We start from the raw sequence: 25424 nt of genomic DNA, 5'->3' as shown, positions 1-25424 counted from the left end.
AACTTGTTCTGATGATGATCCAAAGGAGAGGATGAGGAGCAAGGGCTGAGGATAAAGCACTAGAAATAGCCACCATCATTCAGCTGAGGTCAGCTCAGCCAGGCATTTAATTAAGTGAAGTCCAGTAAGCATAACTAAATTTGGGGAAATTATATTTAAAGTATTAAATAGCTCTTCAACTTTCAGGGATCAACTTAGTTGAGAAGGAGCAAAGAAGGCATTGAACTGAAAGCCAAAATCTCCCTGCCCTTGAATAAGTCTATTGCTAAGGCTCAGTGTCATCCTAAAATAGGGACACACCACCTGAATGTCCTCACAGGGTGGTTGTGAGGATCAGATACAAGTGTGTGAAAATGCTTTGGAAATCACAATGCACTACACTAAATTATTTATTTAAAAACTCATATTTTTATTTTTTAGGCGAGGCAACCCTTGGTTGACCTCACAGATTGCAAGGACCTTGTCAGCTTACAATCCTTTACTTTTTTATTTTTTATGCCTACAGCACCTGCTCTTCCTAGGTGGTCTCCCATCCAAGAACTAACCAGGCCTGACCCTGCTTAGCTTCCAAGATCAGAGAGGATCAGATTTATTCAGCGTAGCGTGGCCATAGACAAAAAAAATATTTTTAAACTAAAGTTTTCTGCTATCAAAACCACAGCCAATTACCCTTTCATAATACCAAAACACCAAGCAATTTTTAAGTAGGAGTTTTTTTTTTTTTTAAATATCTTCATTTTAAAGATTTGGATATTAAGAATTTAACATCACAACATTCTCCAATAAATTCTCTAGGTTTACATTAATATAACCAACGGAGGAAAGTATACATATACAAGCTATTATTTGGTCAAGTAGCAGGATTTAAAATGGCTACTACCAATCATTTAAGAGATTAGGATCTCTTGGAATGAAGGTTTATAAATAATATGCTGGGAACCACTTGCTGAAGCAGTTCTAGAGTTGTTCATGACAGAGTCCTCCTGGCAAATGCTCTGGCCCTAAAAGCAGAAAAGGGATCTCTAAACATAGAGACATGGAGCCAGTGTTATAATCCGTTAAGCCTTCAAAAGGTATTTATGTCTGTGTATTATATGTTTTAAATCCTGGGGTGGTACAAAACTTGATAGCACACAATAGGCTGGCAGATACTAAATGATTTAACTTCTCTATGCTTCTATATCCTCATCTATAAAATGGGGATAAGAGTCCCCTATGTGGAAAAGACTAATAAAGAGATTACATGGAAAGCACTGCCTTATACCTAGAGCATAGCAAGTAGTCAACGAATCAAAGTCAGCGTGACTAGGAATAGCTGAGTATTTCAGTTATCTTTGTCATTAAACTAAAAGCTTTGCTCTTTTAAATGCCATTTTAAATAGTACTAGGATTTCCCCCAAAACAATTTACGACAAATGTAGAATATAAGAGGGCATTTTATTATAGGGAGCAGGAGGCTGGGAGAAAATAACACTTACTTATCCAGTTTCTGACATTGAGGAAACTTTGCTCATTTGTCAGATCAAAAAGCAGGAGAAACCCCATGGCATCTCTGAAGAACGCTGTTGTCAAGCTCCGAAACCTAGGAACGTAAAAGCAGACTGGTCAGCTAAACCATGGTCCTACTCCTAAAATAGAAAGTTATAGCAGTGCGCTCAACCTCTTACAATAGATAATCAATGACAAATTAGATGTTTAATGTGCCACTGTTCCTAATAACTTCATATTACATATACATTGTATAGCTCTTAGTTACATAAAATTTAGTCAATTATGCTTTTATAAATGATACCTTTGACAGTATAAAATTATGTGTATAATCAATTGACTGGGTATCTTATAAAATATAGTAAATAGCTATCTTGAGCAAAAATAAATATTTGAAAATATATCTGGAGTTTATTAAAATGCCAGTAATTATCAAAAGTTATACTTGGAATTCTTAAAAATAAAGGCCTGTATAAATTAAATTTTTTTTAAAAAAATTAGATGATGATATTCCAAAAGTATATAAGACAGTTATTTATCATTTATATAAGTTAATGTGTTAACAGATCATACAATTTGAACACCCAGCCTGCTAGACAGCCTGCTAGACAGGGATGACAAGAACTAGCTTGTGATCTTTTAGTCTCATCCAAGAATTTATTGTACAATTAAGAATTAATAAGGCCAAAAGAGATGGTGCTTGCTGTGTGTTTTCCTTGTCCTGTGAAAGCTTGGCTTGACTTGACATTACAATGTGTTCCATTACGACTTCTTAATTTTAATCTCTACAGAGTCTCTTATCATTGATAAGCAATTTCTTCGACTTTAAGGTGGGAGTAGTATTTACTCAGTCCCTGTGCTTTCTTGGTACTCTCTCTCCCAAGGCCTTATGCTGCTGTCTCCCCTTCTCTCTTATTCTAACAGCTTCCTCTTACTTTGCCTTTATGCAAAGCCTTCAACTGACAGGGAAGAAAATACTGGTATGAATATGTCATCTAATCTGCTATTTTAAGTTTTCTCAAATATTTCTAATTAATGTTTTTATAAAAACAATGCTTATCTTTTAAAGATACATACCAAAATAATTATGAATGAAATAATCTGATTTGGAATTTGCTTCAAAAGAATTTGGGGGAGAGGTGAACAGGAATAAAGGGTAATAAGACTGGCCACAATTTGATGACTGTTAAAACTAGGAAATGAGTACATGAGTTCATTGTACTATGCTCTCTACTTTTGTGTATATGCTGAAATTTTTCATAATAAAAAGTTAAAAAAAAATCCTTCAAGGAATTCGTGAGAGAAAACAGAAGCCTTAACTAACTAAAAGCAACTTTACATCAATATTTCACGTAACTTATTTTGGTCAAGCAACTTCTCATCATATGAGTTAATTCCAACCAGATTTTCCACTAGGTTTTAACAATCAGGTAGGAATAATGCATGTAACTCTGTAGCTTTTTTGTGGCTGAGTAAATAGCAAAAGTAATTTGAGAAAAGTGCACAAGCCTTAAAAAAAAAAAAAAAGAAAAAAATCCATAAGTAAGATGGTCCATTTAGAAAAGGATTCATTTTCTCTTTGACCTTGTATGAAATAAAGCCACCATTATCATCTCAGACTGATCGATTTCCTGCTAATTTGGTAGCATGTCTTATCCAGATGCAAATCGACTAATCAGCTAGCCTTTTCCTGTGCACGGTCACGGTATTGAAAGTGTAGTTGTTTTCTCCTTTCCTCCAGCATGAAATACATAACTGAAGATCTCATACCTCTCCTGCCCTGCTGTGTCCCACAACTGAAGGTGGATTCTCTGGCCTCTGCCAATGGCTCCATCTGGCCCATTGGCTCTGTACACCTAAAACAGCAAAATAAGAGAAAAAGAGAACTTCTGAAACCAGCTTCTGAACTCTTCTCTCTTTCCTATTCAGTACATGTTCCCTGAGCATCTGAACTTCTAAAGAAAATCCCATTGGAATACAAGTTTATTTGTATTTTATCCCAAATAATTGTCTTTGGATAATGTAATAATTTGCATTAATACATATATATTATATATTTTTGTAAATGTATTATGAAATGTATAAATAATACATAATTTATATAAAAATAATAATCAGCTCACCTTTCCTCAAAGTTACCTCAGGTCACTTATTTCAAGAAATATTATCTTTCTGTGACTTTTCCCTATCTCATCTTTAAAAAGTACTCTAAAACAATTTTATAGGAAAGAACTCTGAAAATCTCTTTCTCCATAAAAGCAATGAAAACACTGGCAAAAACTCAAAATCAACTTTATAACTCTGAATATCAGTAAAAACAGTAAGTTTTGTACTGTTTTAACTTGTTCTATTCTCATCCCCCTCTCCCCACCTCCACAGTAGTCTTGAAAACCAATAGATGAATAACTATGATAATTGTGAAAACCATCAGCACAGCAGCCATAGGCAGTGGAAGCAAAACAGATTTGGAGCTTCCCGCAAAGTCTCATCCCCAGAGAACTGAAAGCCACCTTGTAAAGCTCCATTCTCAGGCCTTGTCTTTATTTTACCCGACTCAGAGCTGGCTCTATGAAAATAATCTTATCCTTAGGGCATTGCTGAAAATAATCAGTAGCAAGTATTTAACATCTCAGGTACCAAAGGCAGCAATATCATTTGGAGTGACCAGAAGTCTAACTTAAAAAAGAAAAGAAAAAAACTTAAAGAAAAAAAATAGGAAATGAGGTGTCTATGGGGAGATTTGCAAAGTTCCAAAATATTCCTTGGAATCTACTGCTTATGAATAGAGCTGTACATAGGCTTAGGGTATATTTGAAAAGGCCCTAATCTCTCACCTCTGGCTGACCTTGAAGCTCTTCTCAAGCATGAAGTGCAGGCTAAGGCAGAGTTGTAAACTGCCTAAAGGAGCATTAAGCACATGTCCCAACACACACACACACACACACACACACACACACAGGTCCCTTAGAAAAAGCTGAGAGGCTAAGTAGTTCAAGGAATTTAAGAAACTCTCTGTCCATTAGTTAACCACTAAGTTAACTGAACAGAGACTTCAGTAACTGCACATAACAAAGAATACAGACCTTAAAGAATTAACCCCAGAATGTCATTAAACAAACAGACAGCAACAATAATACAAAAAACAGCAAAAACAAGAAACTCTCAGAGCAGAAAGGAGTCTGATCTCCAGAGTAACCACATTATATTATTTTAAATGTCTAGTTTTCAACAAAATTTATGAGACACACAAAGAAACAGTAAAGTAGGGCCAATACTTTCCCATACACAGGGAAAAAACCAACCAATATAAATCATTAGTGAGGAAGCCCAGATGTTGAACTTAGACAAAGGCTTTAAATCAGCAATTATAAATATAGTCAAAGAACTAAAGGAAATTGTGCCTAAAGAATTAAAAGAAAGTATGAGAATAATTCCTTACTAAATAGAGAATGTCAATAAAGATAAATATTATAAAAAGAAGTAAATAGAAATTCTGAAGTTGTAAAGTATACTAACTAAAATGTAATACTTACTAGAGGGGCTCAAGAGCAGGCTTGAACTACCAGAAGAAATAATCAATTTGAAGATACATCAATTGAGATTACCTAGTCTAAAGCAGAGAAGGAAAAAAGAATCCAAGAAAAAAGAGTTTCAGAGGTTTACCAAACATCATCGAACATACCAACATATACATACTGAAAATCCTATAAAAAGAGAAGAGATGAAAAGAGGCCAAAATTTTTTTTGAAGAAATAATAGCCAAAAATCTCCCAAATTTGATGAAAAATATTTACCTGCACATTCAAGAAACTCAGCAAACTCCAAGAAAGATAAACTCATAAAGACTGACTAGATACATCATTATCAAACTTTCAAATCCAAAGAATCTTAAAAGCAGCAAATGAAAAGTGAGTCCTCACATACAAGGGATCCCAATAAGACTAAGAGTTGATTTGACTGGAGGTCAAAAGGCAGTAGGATAACATAATCAAAGTGCTGAAAGAAAAAAGACCAGCAACCAAGAATTCTATATCCAGCAATGCCATCATTTAAAATTGAAACAGAAGTTAAGGTATCTCCAGATAAACAAAAATAGAAAATTCATTGCTAGCGGAACTGCCTTATAAGAAATATAAAGATAATGCTTCAGGTTGAGATGAAAGAACACTAGGCAATAATTTAAATCCATCCAAAGAAATAAAGAGCACCAGTAAAGGTAACTACGTAGGTAAATATAAAAGATAGTATAAATGTATTTCTGCAACTTTTTTCTTCCATCTGATTAAAACACAACAACACAAAATAATTACAAATCTGTGTTGATGGGCACACAGCACATAAAGATATAATTTGTATAACAATAATAGTGCAAAGGAAAGAGTAGGAAATGGAGCCATAGAAGAGCAGAGTTTGTATAGTATTGAAATTAAGTTGGCATTAAACCAAACTAGATTGTTAAAAATTAAGATGATAATTGTAATCCCCAGGGGAAACTATTAACAAAATAACTCAAAAAATATATGGTAAAAAAAATAACAAGGTAATTAAAATGGTACCTTAAAAAATATATACCAAAATAAAGCAGTCATGAAGAAATAGAGAAATAAAAAACATAAGACACATAGAAAACAAGTAGCAAAGTGACAGATATAAATCCTACTTTATCAGTAATTTTATTAAATGAAAATGGATTAAAGACTCCAAATGAAAGGAAGAGATTGGCAGAATGATTAAAAACTGTGATCCATCAAAGTGTCTAACAATAGATTGTTACATAAAGAAGTTGTGGTACATATATACAATGGAATATTACTTAGCTATAAGAAGAGATAAAATACTGCCATTTGTGACAACATGGATGGACTTTGAGATAATCATACTAAGCGAAATAAGCCAGACAGAAAAAGTTGAAAACCACATGATAACACTTACATGTGGGATATAAACCTAAAAGCAACAAACAGGACAAACAAACAGAGGCTCATGGACATGAGACTAGTGGTTACCAGAGGAGAGGGTAGATGGGGTAAAAGGGGTCAAATATGTGGTGACAGATAGAAATTTAACTGTGGGTAATGAACATACAATGCAATATATGTATGCCTTACTGTTGAATTGTACACTTTGAAACACTGGATTTTGTTAATGAATGTCATCATAATAAAAGAAGAAAGAATGAGAGAGGGGGATAGAGAGAGAAAGATAGAAGTTGTGATCCATCTATATGTTGTCTACCTGAGACACACTTTAGATTCAAAGACACAAAGAGGCTGTAAGTAAAAGTCTGAAAAAACGTATACCATGCAGTTATCAAAAGGCAGTTGGAATGGCTATGCTAACACCAGACAAAATAGACTTTAAGACAAAAATTGGTATTAGAGACAAGGAAATATATTTAATAATGATAAAAGTGTCACTCCATTAAGAATGTATAGAGATAAAAAGAGAGAAATAAATAATTCAACAATAATATTCAGAGACCTCAATATTCAACTTTCATTAATGGATAGAACAAGTAGGCAGATGAAGAAGGAAATAGAAGACTTTCACAACACTCTAAACTAACTAGACATACATCTACAGAACATTTCCCCTAAAAACTGTATAATTCACATTCTTCTCAGTTACACGTGAAATACTTTCAGACGATTAAAAACAAAAACACAACATACAAAAAAGTTATCCAATGAAACAAAATCAGTACTCAGAGGGAAATTTAAAGCAGTAAGCACCTATATTAAAAAGCAAGAAACAGCTCAAATCAATAAATTAACTGTCACCCTTAAGAAACTAGAAAAATAAGAGTAAAATAAACCCAAAGCAAGCAGAAGAAAAAATAATAATAAAGATTAGAGTGAAAATAAATGAAATTGATAAACCTTTAGCTAGACTGACCAAAGATAAAAACAGAAGACTCTATTTCCTAAAATCAGAAGTAGAAAAAAAGGGCTACACACCAACCTTCCATATATAAAAAGATTATAAAGGAATACTACGAACAACTGTATGCCAAAAATTTAGAAAACCTAGAAGAAATGGAAAAATTCCTAGACGCTAACAACTGAAACTACAGAAGAAATAGAAAATCTAAATATATATATAAAACTGATAAGTAGACTGAATCAGTAATCAAAAATCTTTCCACAAAGGAAAGGTCAGGCCCAAACGTCTTCACTGGTAAATTCAATCAAATGTATAGAGAAGAATCAACATCGATCATTACTAAACTCTTCCAAAATATAGAAAACCCATCTCAACCCATTTTATGAGGCCAACATTATCCTAATACAAAAACTAAAGATATCATGAGAAAGAAAAAAAACTACACACCAATATCCATTCTGAATATAGACATTAAAATACTGACAAACAGAATCCAGCAACTTATAAAAAGGATTATATACCACGACCAAGTGAAATTTATCACAGGAACAGCAAGGTTGGTTTAACATATAAAAAATCAATCAATACACCATAGTAATATAGGACTAAAAAAATAAAGGATTAAAACCACATGACCACCTCAATAGATGCAGAAAAAGCATTTGAAAAAATCCAGCACCTTTCATGATAAAAACACTCAACAAGTTAGGAATAGAAGGGAATGTCCTCAACCTAAAAAACAGCAGCTATGAAAAACACACAGCTATATTATACTTAATGGTGCACATCTGAATGATTTCTCCCCAAGATCAAAAACCAGACATTTTACTAGAGGTTCTTACCATGGCAATAGGGAAAGAAAAACAAATAGAACATGTCCAAATTGGAAAAGAAGAGGTAAAACAGAAAATGATGTGATCTTTAACATAGATAATTCTAAAGAATAAATACACACACAATAAACACACACACACACAATCAGAATGAATAAACAAGTTCAGCAAGATTCCACTACACGAGATTAATTTACAAAATAAATTGTGTTTCTATACACTGGCAATGACAATTCAAAAATGAAATTAAGGAAACAATTTACAATATCATAAAAAAGATTAATATACTTAGGAATAAATTTAACAAAAGAAATGTAAAACTTATACTCCAAAAGCTACAAAACATTGTTAAAAGAAAGAAGAACTGAATAAAAGAAAAAACATTCCATGTTCATGGATCAGAGGACTTAATATTGTTAAGATACCAATACTTCCCAATTTGATCTACAGATTCAATGCAATCATTATCAGAATATCAGCTGGCTTCTTTGTAGAAATTAAAAAGATGACCCTAAAATTAAAGTTGAACCACTATTCACATCATACACAAAAATTAGCTCAAAATATATAATAAACCTAATGTAAGAGTTAAAACTCTTTGTGTGTCATATATCTAATGAGAACATTTATCTGGAATATGCATTAAAAAATCTCTTAAAATTTAACAACAAAAAGACAACCAATTTCAGAATAGACAAAGGATCCGAATGGACATTTCTTCAAAAATGATATACAAGTGGCCAATAAGCACATGCAAAGATGATTGCTTGATAACATCTATCTCCGGGGAAATTCAAGTCAAACCTACCTGAGGCACCATTTCACACCTCTCAGAATAGCTATAGTCAAATAGACAATAACGGGAATTGGTGAGGATATAAAGAAATTGGAACCCTCATACGTTGCTGGAAATGTAAAATGGTGCAACATCTTTGGAAAAATTTGAAAGCTCTCAAAGTTAAACAGAAAGGATCACGGCCAATCAATTCTACTTCTAGGCCTATATACCCAAGAGATTTGAAAACATAAGTCTACACAAAAGAAAAATGTATATGAATGTTAATAGAAGCATTATGCATAACAGCTAAAAAGTCAAACAACCCAAATGTCCACCAATGGATGAATGGATAAATAAATGTGATATATCAATACAATGAAATGTTATTTGGTCATAAAACAAAATCATATTCTGATACATGCTACAACATGGATGAATCTTGAAAAACATTATGCTAAGTGAAAGAAGCCAGACATAAAAGGCCACATATTGTATGATTCCATTTATATGATATGTACAGAATAGGCAAATCCATAGAGAGCGCATTAGTGGCTGTGGGAAGGAGAAATGGGGAATGACCACTAAAATGCATGAAGTTTCTTTTGGGGTGATACAACATTCTAAAATTAAAAAGTAGTGATGGTTGCACAACTGTAAATATACTAAAAACCACTAAATTGTACACATTAAATGGGTGAATTTTATGTTATATGAATCATATCTCAATAAAGCTATTTTTTAAAACAAGGTTATAAAATGGGAAATAATAAATATAATCATACATATTAATTCTATCAATTATATGTCAATACTGAAAATTTCATGAAAATTCTATTCTTACTCAGTGGGTTTGAGTTTCTTTTAAGACTCTGGTAGTGGAAAGAAAGACTTAGAGTGGTAGGAGAGAATGAATGCTTCTGTCCTAGAAGCCAGAGGCCCTGTTTCTTTCCCAGGTAGAATATGTTCCATTGAAGAGTCTTTGTCATTAATCTCCTGACCACTTGTTGACCTGCTCATGATAAGTCAATCTTTTAGCAAGAAATGTAGTTTATGGGAAAGGCCCTCTTCACTCAGCAATTCTGACCCAGTATCTTCCTGGCTTCCCCTCACCACCAGAAAAATTTTCAGTCTTGTTGTCCATTTAAAAAAAAACAAAAAACAAAAAACCTCTTCCCTCCCTCATCATTCTGCAGAATCTCGGTTCCCTTGGTTACTTCCCAGATCAACATGCACTACCAGCATTCCCACTCCTACTCTAACTTCACACTCCTGGCGGCAGTGATGAGTTCTGCCATTTAGTGTTCCATGTGGGATTCTGAGGCCTAATTAAGAGAAAAGCCATTAAGAATGATATCAAAGGTAGGAGAAATAGCTCACAAAACAGTACCATAAGGGCCTAGGTGGTTTGTGGGCTTCATGGCAAAGGTAGACAAATAAATTTGTGGAGTTCAGAGGGAAGACACAAGCCAAAAAGGTATCAAGGGAAAGCTGAAAAGAATCTTCACTTCTACTTTATCTGCTCGGTTTTGTATAAAGCATCCTTCCGCACAGCCCTTGAAATCACATTGTCCAGAGTAAACATAATACACTTTTATATGTACCCTTTAATTTTAGATTCCAACCCTTGTCTTCCTAATTCCTATAAAATTAACTAACCAGACAGGCAAATGTGGACTCGGAGATTATATTGTTATAAAGAAGGATACAGGACTTACCACTCTCTTTTCCCTGAAATCAATGCCCACTGTTGTGATAAATTTGGAGTTAAATTTACCATCTGTATACTGGTAAAGCACACTGGTCTTCCCTACTCCAGAGTCTCCCAAAGCTAAAAACTTGATGAGGTAATCATAGTCTCCATCAGACATAATGAAGAACTCAGTGGTTCACCTGCAAAATACAAACAAATGCATATTTACTTAAAATCCATTACAGAATATTAGAATCCTCCATGAGTAAAATGACTTACTTTAATACCCAGTTCAACAAGTACTTCCATGTAATATCTATATGCCTAACGGTCCTGAGGAGAGGATTAGATATTATTCATTGATCTCAAGAACCTAATAACTTGCTAGAAGTGTTGCTACTGAAATAGCAAATAACGGTTTAGTTTAAATTTAATGTGTATATTATAGTACTGTTAAGACAAAAATTCCAAATAAGAATGATAATCAAGAATAAAATGGTCACTAAGTCCTAAATGCAAGATCATAGAGAATAAAAATTTTGAAAAAAAAAAGAAAGGAGGAAGGAGAATATTACAAAAATAACAATAATTCTTAGGGCACAAGTGGTTCCAATTCTCCCTTCTTTTTCAAAGCCTCCTAGTTCTGGATCCTTTGCTTTTCTCTTTTTTTATTTAGACATCTAGACAATTTCATTTATTCTATTCTTTTTCACGTGTCATTACAGTCCCTTCAAAGACAATGCTAAATTCACAAGTAAAATTTGGCTTGCAGCTTTCTTATATGTTATAATTATATGCTACATATTAAATTAGACTTTTCTGGACTATCACCGCTTGCTTAGGAACTGAGTTCCAGATTTGAGCAGTCACTGCTCAGAAACTAGAGTTCCACCACGAAGGACTTGTTCGCCTATACTTGCTTTGGTATTCTAACAAGAACTGGTACCGATTTAGCTCTTCATGTTACAGAAGAAAAATTCTTGTTTTTACCAGCAAGACCTAACCACGCTTATTTTTTATCCTTGGCAATCAGCACTTTTCATGATTTGCTTTTATCCTCTCAATAGATTCAAAATATTCAAAATATTAGTCTGAGTAAGAGTGTATACAGTCTGTCTCTAGGGAAGGCTTATGTCTTTTCATTCTCTCATTTCTCATACCAATAAACTGTCCTGAAAATTAGAAAAATAATCAACTACCCCACTACCACTGACAACTCTACCTGCCCATTCAAGCACACATATTCGCCCATCTAAAATCAGATTACCTACATTGGATGCTGCTGATTTTCCTCTGACTGTCTCCTTTTCACCCAGCCCCATATCCAGGAACTTTACAATTCTCAATGCTTCCTATAGGATTATTTTAATAGATTTATAAAATTAATAAAAGCTCAGTCAAGGACCTTTATTGATTTTCAAGGTTGCCTCTCTGACCCAATCCTCAATTTGGTGACTCACCTTATGCTCAAAATTCCTAAATGCTGAGCCCCAAGAGCCACTGCAGTGTACTTCCTCAGAGTGCCTTAGTGCAGGTCTATGACTTCACATTCAGATATGGCTGGTCGTCAATAAGGGCAGAGCCTCTACAAACATTCATAATTCTATTTGCACACTATAAAGAGTGACACTTTATGGATGATGGATTTTCTATGTTATAGCTTTTGTTTTCACAGGTGTAGGTTGCCAGTAGTAATGGTATATGATAGAATTCTTCTCCAGAAGATGACCATTTGGGTACAAATAAATATTCTAATATTATATCACAGCACCTCACTTGGCTCCAAATTATTCAGAAACAAGAACTAAAAACTGAAAAGCATGTCCAGATAATGTTTAATCATTTTGGGGTGCCCCTCAAAATGAATAAGGAAGCAGCAGTAAGCAACTCCAAACTCTGCAATAAGAGTGATGCAAGAAGACGCTGCGGCTACCTTATTTCCTCTTTACTTTTAGTTTGAAAAAGTCAGTCATTTCTATAATTATGTTTTTATATGACTTAAGGTACAGGAAAAAATGCTGTCACCAATGGCATCGCTACTGTAGAATTCTCTAAAACCTCTTGAATGGAATTTAAAGACAAATGAAACTATCTCTGCTGCACCGAAAATGAATATATTTTGTTATCAGGAGAGAAAAATCACACATCTAAGTCTACAAATGATCTTCATGGGTTTTTTTTCCTATTCATGTTGATAGCAATACACAAGTTTGTTTCCAAACCAAGCCATCGCAAAGGAAGTGTTAACAAACCAAATACCACAACTGAAGGTATAGATACCACCATCAGTGTTAATAATAGTTTCTACTGTTCAGAGTGCACTTTTAGACAATTATCCGTCTTGTTATCTGAAAATAAATGCTTAAAACTTTCATTATCCAGGTTCAGTTTTCTAAAGGACAAAACAACCCAGAGAGGTTAACTCATTGGTGTAGTCTAGAACATAGGTCTCCTAACTCCAAGTCCAATGTCCACTCTACCCCAAGCTTCATGCTATTACTCAAGTTTTCAAAAATGCATGTTGGGCTCAAAAATGACTAGGTATAATATCATACAAGGTAGCCTATCACGAAACACATGACCTCTAAAGTCAAGCAGAGCTTGATTGAATCCTATGTTTCCCACCACCCAGCTACCCAGATGTCTTTGAGACTTGGTTTTGCATGTTTCCATTCTATTAAAAAGAAAATAATATACACTACCTCACACCATTGTTCTAAAGATTGAATGGAATACTCTTTGTGGAGTGTCCAGCGCAACACTCGGCATATGCTGGGTGCTCAGTAAATGTTAGCTCACTTCCTTCTCCCCATTTTGGAAAGATCAGACTGGCTCTGAAGGCCTAGAACAAGTTCTGAAATTGCCACTAGGCAACTCAAAACCTATATTTCTAGCACTGAAGATTGCTGACTTCCTCAGAGTAGTTTGCCGAGTCAACAAAGATCACTTTCAAACTAATTCTGATCTTTTGAGGCTGGTTCAAACAATTTCAATTCATTTCAAATAGATAAGGTCAATTTCAAAAGAGTTGTAATCCGCCTAAAAACAGGTTCAAATCTGTATAAAACATTTCAGTCCATTCTAACAAGTTCATACTTGTTCAAAAGAATCTGGATGATTCATAATAGTGCAGAGTGAAAAAGTTGAGTTAAAGGAGGTTCTACCTACAAAACCATTTCTGATTGATCTAAAACCATTCTGGCTAGAAAACCAGATGTATCTAACCAAAATTATTTGGGTCTGGTTTAAATAGCTCAAATTGCTTCAGACTGATTTTAGTTAGCTCTAATAAGTTCATACCTGAACAAACAAGTTCTGAGTGGCTCACATAGTTGAAGTGGTTCAGAGTAATTTACTGAATCAAGTTAGTGCCAACCAATTAAATCTATCTCTGACTGGGTCATACTTGCTCTAATTTTATCAAACTGCTTGTAACTAGTTCAAGTCATCTATAAAATGGTTTTTACTGGCTTAGACTGATAAAAACTGATTGAAAACAATTCAAATTGACTGATCGGACGTTCAAACAGTTCAAGACTAGATGCATAAAATGACAATCAGAAGCCCCAAAAGCAATGGTTCGGTGCTTTACACTTGCACTGAACCAACAAACTTAAAATTTTACTTATAATTACCTCAGTTGAAGGTAGTCGGTACCCAAAATTTTATCTCCATCACAGTACAGTTTCTTTCTACACTTGAACAGCTTATTCCATGTTAGAGTACAGCAAACAGGTTGGGAGAAAGAAGTACTAGCAGAGAAGACTATGATAAATAATAGGGAAAGGCGTGATGAGTAACACAGTCTTCCTTGGTTGAGAGCTCACTTCCCGTTTTATCTCAGCAAAATATTAACCCATAATCCAACAATAAAACAGAAATTTCAGTTGGGGAAACTTTTAGCAAATCTGGAGGCTATGTAGAGTTTGTCTAAATTGGCCAGTGACCAATCTGGTCTGAGTTAGCAGAGACAGAATTCTAAAGAGTAAAGAAGCTGCAAGGAAATAAAAGAATTCAGGGAGCAGGCAAGTCCTCAAAGTGATAACAGAGATTTTTCAGGGTATTTGGACAGGGTATTGATGGTGATAGGCTCCTTACCCGAACTTGCAGTTTAGTCAGTCAAGGCTTGGAATTAAAGAAATCATTCCACCTTTCAGCAGAAAAGAATTCTAGTCCATAACAAACTACAATGCTAAACTCACCCTGCAGTACCACACATGGCTATCTCACCACTGCTCTTCACCACTCAGTGAAGATAACTTAAGGTTCAACTGCTGGTAAGTCTTCATATAGAACCATCTTCATTTAAAATATTGTTTTGTTTCTTATCTTTGTTAGTCAAGTCCTGAGTGGTGTTACTGGGGTCTGCTGTCAGGAAAGAAAATACACCACACCCCAAGTATGGAAATTACATAAATTACTTCTATGTCAGCATTTTAGAGTAAAGAGGGAAACAGTAAAAACACACAGTACAGAATTTGACATTTGGGGCACCTAAACATTTTGTGCACACTGTTTCGAACTAGTACTTCAGCCTATTGATGCCTGGGAAGCCAGTCATCGAGGCTTCCCAATTGCATTGCTTTTGCTAAAAATGGGTCAGAAGCCTAGACCAGATGCCCACGTGTCAAGGACTTCATAGTGTACCAATCCTCATAACAGCCCTAGATGCAGGTGGTGCACACCACACACATTCCGTCACACATGCCACAATGAGAGGATGAGTAACTGGATCTTGGGCAGTCTCTCCACGTGTTAGCGTGGGCTCAACTCCAACATATTGTTGAAAGAAAGAAAAAAGTAGAGGTTAAGAGCATGGACTCTAGAACCAAATCATCTGGATATGAATCCGGTCATGTAATTTTGAAAATTTTAATCTCTTTTGCCTTGGGTTCTTCATCTGTAAAATGAAAATGATATCCTATTTTATTAATTCTAACATGTATATGCCTTCTTATTTTAAATTCTTTAAAATTGGGGTAGGTCTTACATTTCAGAGTCTTACAATGCATGATATCTCGCAGTTGCTATTAAATCAGATGGCATTGGAGATACAGTTGTATGAAAACCTTTGATGAGCATCTTCTAACAAGGTCAAGAATGCACCATCAATACATTTTAGATTTGATGAAAGACAACAGTAACCCTATCTCAGATGGCTGTTGTGAGGATTAAACTGGGTATACATATAAAGGTTGAAACAGTGGCTGGCACACAGTAAGTTCTATATAAGAATTAACTGCTATTCAATCATCTAGCAATCTATCTTCCAAAGATCAATATGTAGACAATAGTCCTTTCTTTCCTAGAACTATAAGAACTGAGTCCTTAAACTAAAATTTAATAAGGTAAAAAATAAGGATTTATGAAGAGCACTTGAACTTAAGGTCATTTCTTTAAACTCTGTACCTCCTTGAGGAAGTAGCATCTAACTACTTCAAGAAAAGTCTCTTAAAAAGTCAAGAATGCCCCCAATTGGGGAGATACAAAAGACTTTCTTATTCAGATGCAAAAGACTTATTCGGCTCTCCTCCTTACACAAATATTTTTTCAAAGGGCTCTCCACCCTCACTCTCATCAGATAGACAATAGAAAGCGAGGAACACCCACTTCCTCAACATGTACTATGTGGTGATAATTGCCTGGTGAGAGAAAGTCAGCGATCTTCTTTATTTAAAAAATAAAATATATTTTAATCGGCTTTTCAGGGAATAAAATAGAAGAGAGTGGTTTTAGTTAAGGACAAAAGGGAAAGATTCTCTCTCTCTCTCTCTCTCTCTCTCTCTCTCTCTCCTCTCCCACTTTCTCTCACGCCCCCTCTCTCTCACACACACCACAACCCAAATTCTCCATGAAGCTTCCTATTAAAGTCAGTCATAGACTCTGACTTTAGGATCCCCTATCATTAGGCAGAATCATTCTAAAACTCCTCCAGATATGCCAGCCATTTCATGAAAGCCAAATTTCCCCCCTCTAACTCCCATATTTAGTACAGAGAGTAAAAAGGAAGGGAGGGATAATATTGACTGAAGTACCATGTGCCACAAAGCATACCAAACATGAATGATTTTATTTAATCTGCTCATCATCCTTAAAGGGAACTTAATGTCTGTACAGGGCTTATACAGAGTGATGTTTTCTTAATGTGATGGCAAGTAGGCTTGAGTCCAAATCCTGACTCTGTGTGACCTGGCCCAAGTTCTTCAAATTAAGCCTCCATTCTTTCAACTGTAAAATAGTGATACCTTCACTAACCTCATTGGGTTATTTTAAGAATTAAGTGACATAATCCACAGAAAGCTTTTAGCACATTGCTTGGTTTGTGTTAAGTGTTCAATAATTAAAACTTGTCTTTAGCACTATTAGTAGCCTCATCAAGTTCTTATTAGCAAGCCATGTAATTTTATAACCTGTTCTTAATGTAACCAGTACCTGACCTTTAGAATAATCAGAAAGAAATTCAATTTTGATGCAATCACTTATGGGGTCTCTATCCATCAAAAGAGCTACCTTAGCATTCCAATCACACATTGAGTTTTATCTGTGTGCTTTGGGGAAATTTCAGAGCTGGAATGTTTACCAGTTGGATGCTCTAATTTCCAGAAGAGAAAACTGAGGCCCAGAAAAGAAAGGCAAGTGAATGGTCTGAAATCTACCAGCTGGTTAAACAAGGGGCTGAGCTGGATCCCATGCCTTCTGAATTCCAATCCTATATTCTTTTCTAATGTATCAAGATTTTTGTTCTATCTGTATCCCTTCCTTAACAGCCAAAATCCTCAGTTATAGTTGTTTTGATTCAGAAATCAAAAGTTTTCTGAAGAGGCATTTTTATAATATACCAAGAGGTATAGTACCAGTAGCTATGGTGATAAATTGCTTTATGACAAAGGCTTGGACACAGAGATATTGGGATGAAGGATCTGTACTTCTGTCCCTGCATCCCCTCTAACAGAAAGTCTTTCCCTCTGATGGGCTCCCCTAAGGAGAGAAGTCACATACTGAAGGCTTCTCTGCTTCTTGTTCATGGCAAATCCAAGAATATATAAATCTTATACCATTTCCTGTAAATCCTCTTTCTGTGTCTTTCTTTCCTATGGTTGCAAAAGAGAAAGAAAGCAGAAAAATCATGAATTTTTTCATTTCCTTGTAGACTCATATTGAGCTTGGTTCTTTTGTACCAAATCAAGGTTATTTTCCCTTGTGCCACCTGAAGTTTTCTGTAAAGATACTTCTGGCTCTCTCATTCACTCCTTCATTCAACAAATATTTATTTAATGCTTATTCTGTGCTTGGTGCCACAGAACAATGGGGAGCCGATAATCAACATGGAAAATGCATTTTCTTATTTCTTCTCTACCTTAGACCTTAGACTTAAGTTCTATTGACTATACCTGCTTCTTTGGGTTTTCAAAGAAGCCAATCCTTATGAACATTTTAATTTTCCCTCATAAACATAACACAACATGACATCAAATTTCACATCCCCATATTGCTTTTTCCCTGCAGATGTATAAATAAGTCACATTTTTGGCATTCATGTGGTGAAGTGAAAGGAATAAAAATGTGAAGCTCAATAGAGAATAAAGAGAAAGTTTTTAAAAAGTAAACATGCGGTACATTGTAAGTAATTTTTTACTGAAAAGTAATAACATATTACAGTGGTCCTACATAACTTATAATTTTTACTTGCCCTAGTCCAAAGTGGTTCCTATGTAGAAATAAGAACATGTGAATATAACTATTACTTTTCAGATTACAGCATAGAACATCAGCATTTTTTTAGAACTATATTGCCACGTATTCTTTCAGACATTTTAATATCCCCTATCCAGGGATCCACTGGAGAAAAATGTTCATATACCAATGACGCATAGAACTATAAAGTCTATCAGTGTTTAACTTTGATGTTAAAAAGCAGTAGGCTTTTCGTGTGTGTTTGTTTGTTTGTTTGTTTATGGCATCATTGTTGACTCATACCTGGCATTCTGGAGTTCACAAATAATAGAGATAGCAGAAAAGGGGAAGAGAAGTCACACAGAGTGGGGCAGGACAGGAGAGGCATTTTATAATGTACTAAGATCTCAGTAGAGCCAACTTGTGTTTGCCAAATAATCCCTGGCTACCTCTCTCTAAGGCCATTGCAATTCCATATCGTGAAGTGAAAACACCTACTTTCACTACAAAAGCAAGATCTGTACTGTCCAATAGTGAGACTTCCCATTTCCACAAGAGGAGACAGCCTCTGCCCTCTGTGCACATGAGCCTCCTCCTCTCAATTTCTGGTCTCGGTGTAAATAGATAGGTTTCTGGCATCCTGAATGAGTTGAGAGTGGAATAGATGAAATGTAAACAAAGAGCCTGTCTTGTTTGTGCAAAGATCTCAGGCAGAAACAAGCAGAAACAGAATGGTTTTGAAACATAGAAGGAGATTGGAATCTAGCTCTTTCTTGTCTCCTTATTATAGATGTTATCCAAATTCAGAATATTTGATTATAACTGCATTAGATAGTCACCTATAACCTATGATTCATAAATGCATTTCTATCATACAGTGTTTTTTAGTAATATCATAGATCTACCCGTAACTGTGAGGGGAGACGTTCATGGCTAAAAACTAACAGGATCTAAATTTGCATATCTTTTGGCTTAATATTTATAGATGTGCCTGCTACACAGGATATTCCATTTTCCACATTTAGACAAAGTGAAAAGACTAACTTCTGGTAGATGGTACTATCCAACATAGCATGTTATTCAGAGAAAAAAAAAACCCATAAAATTATCTGTAAATACTGTTGAATTAAATACACATTTCCAAATACTGCCAGGACATCTAAACATATCTTCATTTGCAAAAACTTCCTACAGACATTTGAAATTCTTTATAAATATTAAAGAGAAAAACCAGGATAAAGAAAAAATAAACATTCTCAATCCAGTAGTTGACCTACAATTTCTGAAATGTCACTATCATCTCAGTAGGTGACCAACATAATTCAGTAAACAAAAATATAAACAACTATACATTAAGAAATATGGGGGATGAAATGATTCTTGAAAGCAGAAAATGTTCTCCATGACCATTGTCAATGACTCAAATGAGATACTGGCTTTTTAAAAAATTATTTATGGAGACCATTGATATATTTACTCAAAAGATATTATTTGTTGCCTAAGCCTCTTTTAGGATCAGAATGGGTGTTTATAGGAATTTATGGAAAGTAAATTTACCAAAACACTGGGTGTTATATTACTTATAGTTTGTGACAAGTACGTCTTGTTTTATAGATATAGGGTAACAGGAAAAAGAGCACACTGTAGAACATGTCACTTGGAAAATATAAGCAATACAGTGGCAATATGCGTGGTTGTTTGGTTCGCTGAGTAATATCTCAAATAATGTGAAAGCAGCCCCTTGAGGGACATAACTATATGTCACTGCGATGGAATGTCCAACCTATGGTTAAATGTGCTTCTTAATGACACCAAGAAGCTGGGAAGTCTCCAAGAATTCGATAGAAATACAAAATCTGTAAAGTCTCCTTCCGTGTAGTGGTTGCTGCTTGTCAGCACATAGAAGGCAGTGATAACAGGCACTGGAGTCAGGGTCCCCTAAATTCAAACAACAGAATGTCACCATCTACCTGTGTAAAGTGAGTAGTAAAATGCCTGATGAAGATCAATCTATCCTAGCTGTTCTTATGATTACAATAGAGTAAGGCTTGAACACTGACCTTATAGCTTTAAGTCTGGTGTTTCTTCCATTAAACCTTAGAATAACACTGAAACTTTATAAAATTTAAAGAATAGACTGAAAATATTTTTTGAAAATGGCAGAGTGACTTAAGCTACCTGGAAGGTGGGATATCTGCAAGTCCAACTGATTAACAGAGGCAATGCTGCTATTAACAAGCTCTGAAGAGGTAAAGTGAAGAGCTGTATGCTATGTCAGAACGCCACCAAACTCCTGGGCCCGAGACTCGAAGGTGGAAATATTAGGGGTGACAGTGCTGCTACCATGGCCAGGATTGTGAAGATTAAAATCACACAGCACTCAGAGGACTTGATAGTAGAATGTGCATTTCAAGGTTGCAAAACACAGAACATCTTTCCATTTTAGACCTAGAAATGGAAAGGCACTGGAGTCAGGGTCCCCTAAATTCAAACAATAGAAATGGAGTCAGATTCTACCAAGCCTTGCCCTCCCAAAATACAGGACATGTGTGCTAAAGCCTTTGACCAACACAGCCTGGCTCCCCTCTTGCATCTCACCTGCCTCAAGTCTTTCATGTGCTGCAACACAGGAAAGATGTTAATCTGTCAGGAGAAACGCACCAAAGCAAGAAGCAAACTACTTCACTTCATGAAGGAGCAATGATGCTTTTTTCATTCCGAGAAACATTTAGGATGAAAAGAATTATGAGTTAGAAGAAGCAAGACCTGTTGAGGATGACTGTTCAAATAATAAAAACATTTAGATAAATATCCCCGAGTTGGTAATAACTGAGGAAGACAGAGGATCCTTTATCACTGCCTTTTTTTAAAAAAAAAATGAGAATATGAGTTGACAAGAGAAAAATTCTGAAATGTCCTAAATTAAATTACAGCAGGCTGGAGTGTGAGAGAGACAAGAGTAATTAACCAGTTAATAGCTGTGGGCCACCAACAAGAGACTTCTCACATTCATGAATGTATATTGGAGCTCTGAGTCAACTTCCAGGAGGCTATTAGCTGACCACCAGACACCACCACATCCTGCTTATGCATGAATTTTCAGGACTGTTGCCCACCATCAATTACAAGTGGTATGTATTTCTTCCTTACAGACTGTGCACCTATCTTAGAACTGCCCCAGCTTCACCTTTGACCACCCCCTTTATCTGTAACCAATGTAAATTCTTTCAAAACAACTTACATCTTTCTTCCCCAAAACATAACATATAAAAGAATCTGTCTACTCTAGGATGGCAGACATGTTCCTTCTCCACTTAGCCCTGCTGCTGGTGATTTAGACTTCATGCCCCAGCACCTAGTCCTTTTCTGACTAGCATTTGGCTCAATAAACTCTTTCTTTCTAAACCTTTTGGCCATAAAAGCTTTTGTTTAACATATTGCTCTATATTCATTCACTCCATAGAGAAATTGTGTCCAGAAAATTTAACACCACCCTGCCTTTTCGGCCCCAACCATTTGCAGCTAGGATATTATTTTCACTGTTGTTTTATAAAGATGATTGTTACAGTGTATTGTAATTATTTCCTTGACTTCTTAAACAAAGGACACAGACCATAGTTTAACTTTTCTGTGATGAGATATGCAGTTACTGCATATTTGCAGGAACTGTGAATGGTGAGGTCTCCCATCACACATGCCCTACTTGGAAGGCTAGATTGAATCATCGGTTTGGCACACAGATGCTTACAGGCTGCTAAGATGCACCAGATACTTCTCTGTTCTCCTGCCTATACCACACTCTCGCCCTTGCTGACCATATCAGGGCACAGCTATAGTTGGCCCCAGGAATATACTCTTCGGGTACATGGTGGCTTACTAAAGTACACAGGATTCTATCTCTTTACAGATGGTTTTCTTTCCCACAGTCTAACATCCACCCTATGACACCCTCATGTTGGATTCTAACAGCCTCACTTCTAACGATTACCCCGTGTCACAGCCTCTCTATTCTTTTTTCCTTTTCTCTTTCTTGTCCCTCATCTCCAGGTACTCTTTCCAAATTCCAGTTTGTGTATGCAAAAACCGACCTTACACTAATAACTGGTGAGTCAACGAATATGTGCTTTCCTTCTAACGCAGTGAGCTGCCATGTTAACTTCAAGGTATTGGACCTCACTCAACAAACTCATGCTGCTGTGTTTTCAGGGACTTTTCCAATAAGGAAAAGAGTTTTCCCTAGCTATGCCTGGAAATAGAGCCATTTCAGAAATCTAAATGCTTCTCAATACTGTGCCAGTTTTGGTTTTAACATAATGTTAATGAAAAGGCAGTATACTGATATAGGTTGGTCATGAGTTTAAAACATCAGCATCTGTAAATATATGCAACTTAATTCTTTTAAAAACAATGGAATACTTCTGCCAGCAAAGGAAACCATCAACAAAATGAAAACACAACCTACTAAATGGGAAAAAAATATTTGCAAACCATATATCTGGTGAGGGGTTAATATCCAAAATATGTAAAGAACTCACACAACTCAATAGCAAATATATATATAATATATACTATTATGTATATATATATATATATATAATATATATATTATATATATATTTTATATATATATATATACTATTAAAATATAGGTGGAGACTGTGAATAGACATTTTTCCAGAGACATACAAATGGCGAACACGTACATGAAAAGATGCTTAACATCACTAATCATCAGGGAAATGCAAATCAAAACCATAGTGAGATATCACCTCATACATGTTACAATGGACATTATTGAAAAGATGAGATAACAAGTATTGGCAAGGATGTGGAGAAAAGGAAATCCTATGCACTGCAGGTGGGAATGTAAATTGGTGTAGCGACTATGGAAAACAGTATGATGGTTCCTCAAAAAATTAAAAATTGAACTACCATAAGATCCAGCAATCTCACTTCTGGGTATTTATCCAAAGAAAACAAAAATACTAACTCAAAAAGATATATGCACCCCATGTTCACTGCAGCATTATTTAAAATAGCCAAGACATAGTAACAACCTAATCTCCATCAATGGATGAATAGATAAAGAAAAATATATACAAAGGAATATTATCCAGCCATAATAAAGAATGAAATCCCGTGATTTGTGATAACATGGATGGACCCTGAGGGTGTTATACTAAGTGAAATAAATCAGACAAAGAAAGACAAATACCATAAGATCTTACTTTTATGTAGAATCTAAAAAAAGAAAAGAGAAGAAAAACACCACCAAGCTCATTGCTAGAGAACAGGTTGGTGGTTGCCAGAGGTGGGGCACGAAGGGGGTTGTGGGGGATAGCAAAATGGGTGAAAAGAGTCAAAAGGCACAAATTCCCAGTTATAAAATGAGTCATCGGGATGTAATATATAGAATGGTGACTATCGTTAATATTACTGTATTGCATATTTGAAAGTTGCTAAGAGAGTAAATCTCAAGTTCTCATCACAAAAAATAAATTCTGTAACTACATGTGGCGATGGGTGTTAACCAGACTTATTGTGGTGATCATTTCACTATATATACAAATATTAAAACATAATGTTTTATACTTGAAACTATCACAATATTGTATGTTAATTATACCTCCATTTTTAAAATTTTTAAATAAAAATCAATTAAAATTTTTTATTTAAAAAGTTCTAAAAATTTTAAAAATACTGAAATAGGCTCAGAAAATAAAATCCATTTCTTGATGTTTTAACACCACTAAAACAGTTATACGAGGATTCTTAGCCTTTCCCATTGTCAATAGGCTTTAGACAACTAGTTATGGGTCTTTTTGGTCCTCCTCAGGTCTACTCTCTCCGTTAATATATCTATAATGTGTTGAACTGGTTCCTAAATATCATATTCTCTAATAGCTGAATCAAAAGGAAAGAAAAGGAAATTTACCTAATGGATAGAGTCTAATCAGATATACTTATTGATTCTCAGGAAATCTTTCCTTGTTTCACCTATTCAGACTGTTTGCATATCTATCAGCAGCTGTGTATAGAATGAGGTGTGCCTTGAGTTTACTTAAACAAAAGGACTGAGGAACTACAATATACTTGCAGCCACCCAGCCAATTTCTAAATCAGCCTCTCAGATCACGGTTGGCTTTTTTGTTATTGTTGATTTCTAATTTTATTGTATTTTAGTCAGTAAATGTGGTCTGCATAATATCAAATTTTGAGGGATTTGCTAAGATGAGTTAAGTTGTATTGGAATAAAAATTCTTACATTCAAATTAGTCATATACCAAATTTAGAGATCTCCAAATTATTCACTTATGCTGCTTTGCTGTTATTTGCTTCTGCCTTTAGGGTATACATGTTTGAAATTCTTATAAATGTTTCATTGAGAAGACTGATTTACACTAGCCTTTTCTCTTTTTCTTTCTTTTTTTTAAGGTTTAATGTGGATTTATGTGTCCACTCTTGTGAAAACATTTAAGGAAGCATATGTGAGTCACACTCAATAAATGACAGCAAGACTCTGGGACATCTGTTCAACACATATTTGCTTTCATTCTGTTAGGACAGTCAGTTGAGAAATAAAGAATGAACATAATATGTTATATCATAACATTTTATTATAGATCACTATAAAGATGATTTTATATTTGGGGACCTTCTTGTCTGACTTCTATAAATGAGAGCTATTCTAAGTTTGAGTTACTTCTTGTCCATAGCAGATCAATGTCTTCACAGCCAGCTGGATATTACTACATAGGGTCTCAGAAACCAATATAATGTCATTGCAGCAAACCTTACATTGCCTCAGAAAACTGCTCTGATCCAGCTGATTGCCCTTTTCTATAGCAAGTTTCTTTAAATGAACTCTAACATATGAAACGGATGAAAGTAGAATCATTCTGATGAAAGGAACGAAGGTAAGACCCCACCTCCAAGACCTGTGGACCCAACAAGGACCTAACAAGAGCCCAGCCGTACACATTTAGAAAACCAATGCAGAAAGCTCCACCTTCAATTATCTCTGAATCATCTCATTTGTCTTCAGCTTTGTAGCCAAACACGTCCTGTTTGCCTAAAC

General features: G+C 35.1%; 1 protein-coding gene and 1 pseudogene across 2 annotated transcripts in view; both read right to left on the bottom strand.

Moving 5' to 3' along the window:
* Positions 1-25424, bottom strand: part of RAB27A (RAB27A, member RAS oncogene family) — a 66020-nt gene that overhangs the window by 14806 nt on the left and 25790 nt on the right. For both annotated transcript variants that reach the window (XM_039865541.1, XM_039865542.1), the window contains 3 exons: positions 10698-10872; positions 3259-3344; positions 1479-1582 (listed from right to left, as the gene is read on the bottom strand). In XM_039865541.1, the coding sequence (XP_039721475.1) occupies positions 1479-1582; positions 3259-3344; positions 10698-10850 (343 nt within the window). In that variant the 5' untranslated portion in view covers positions 10851-10872. The remainder of the gene's footprint in view (positions 1-1478; positions 1583-3258; positions 3345-10697; positions 10873-25424) is intronic.
* Positions 497-615, bottom strand: LOC120604720 (uncharacterized; annotated as a pseudogene).

The sequence above is a fragment of the Pteropus medius genome, unplaced genomic scaffold (genome assembly GCF_902729225.1).
Source record: "Pteropus medius unplaced genomic scaffold, Ma_sr-lr_union100, whole genome shotgun sequence".
Taxonomy (NCBI): domain Eukaryota; kingdom Metazoa; phylum Chordata; class Mammalia; order Chiroptera; family Pteropodidae; genus Pteropus; species Pteropus medius.
This window is presented reverse-complemented; position numbering and strand designations above follow the sequence as displayed.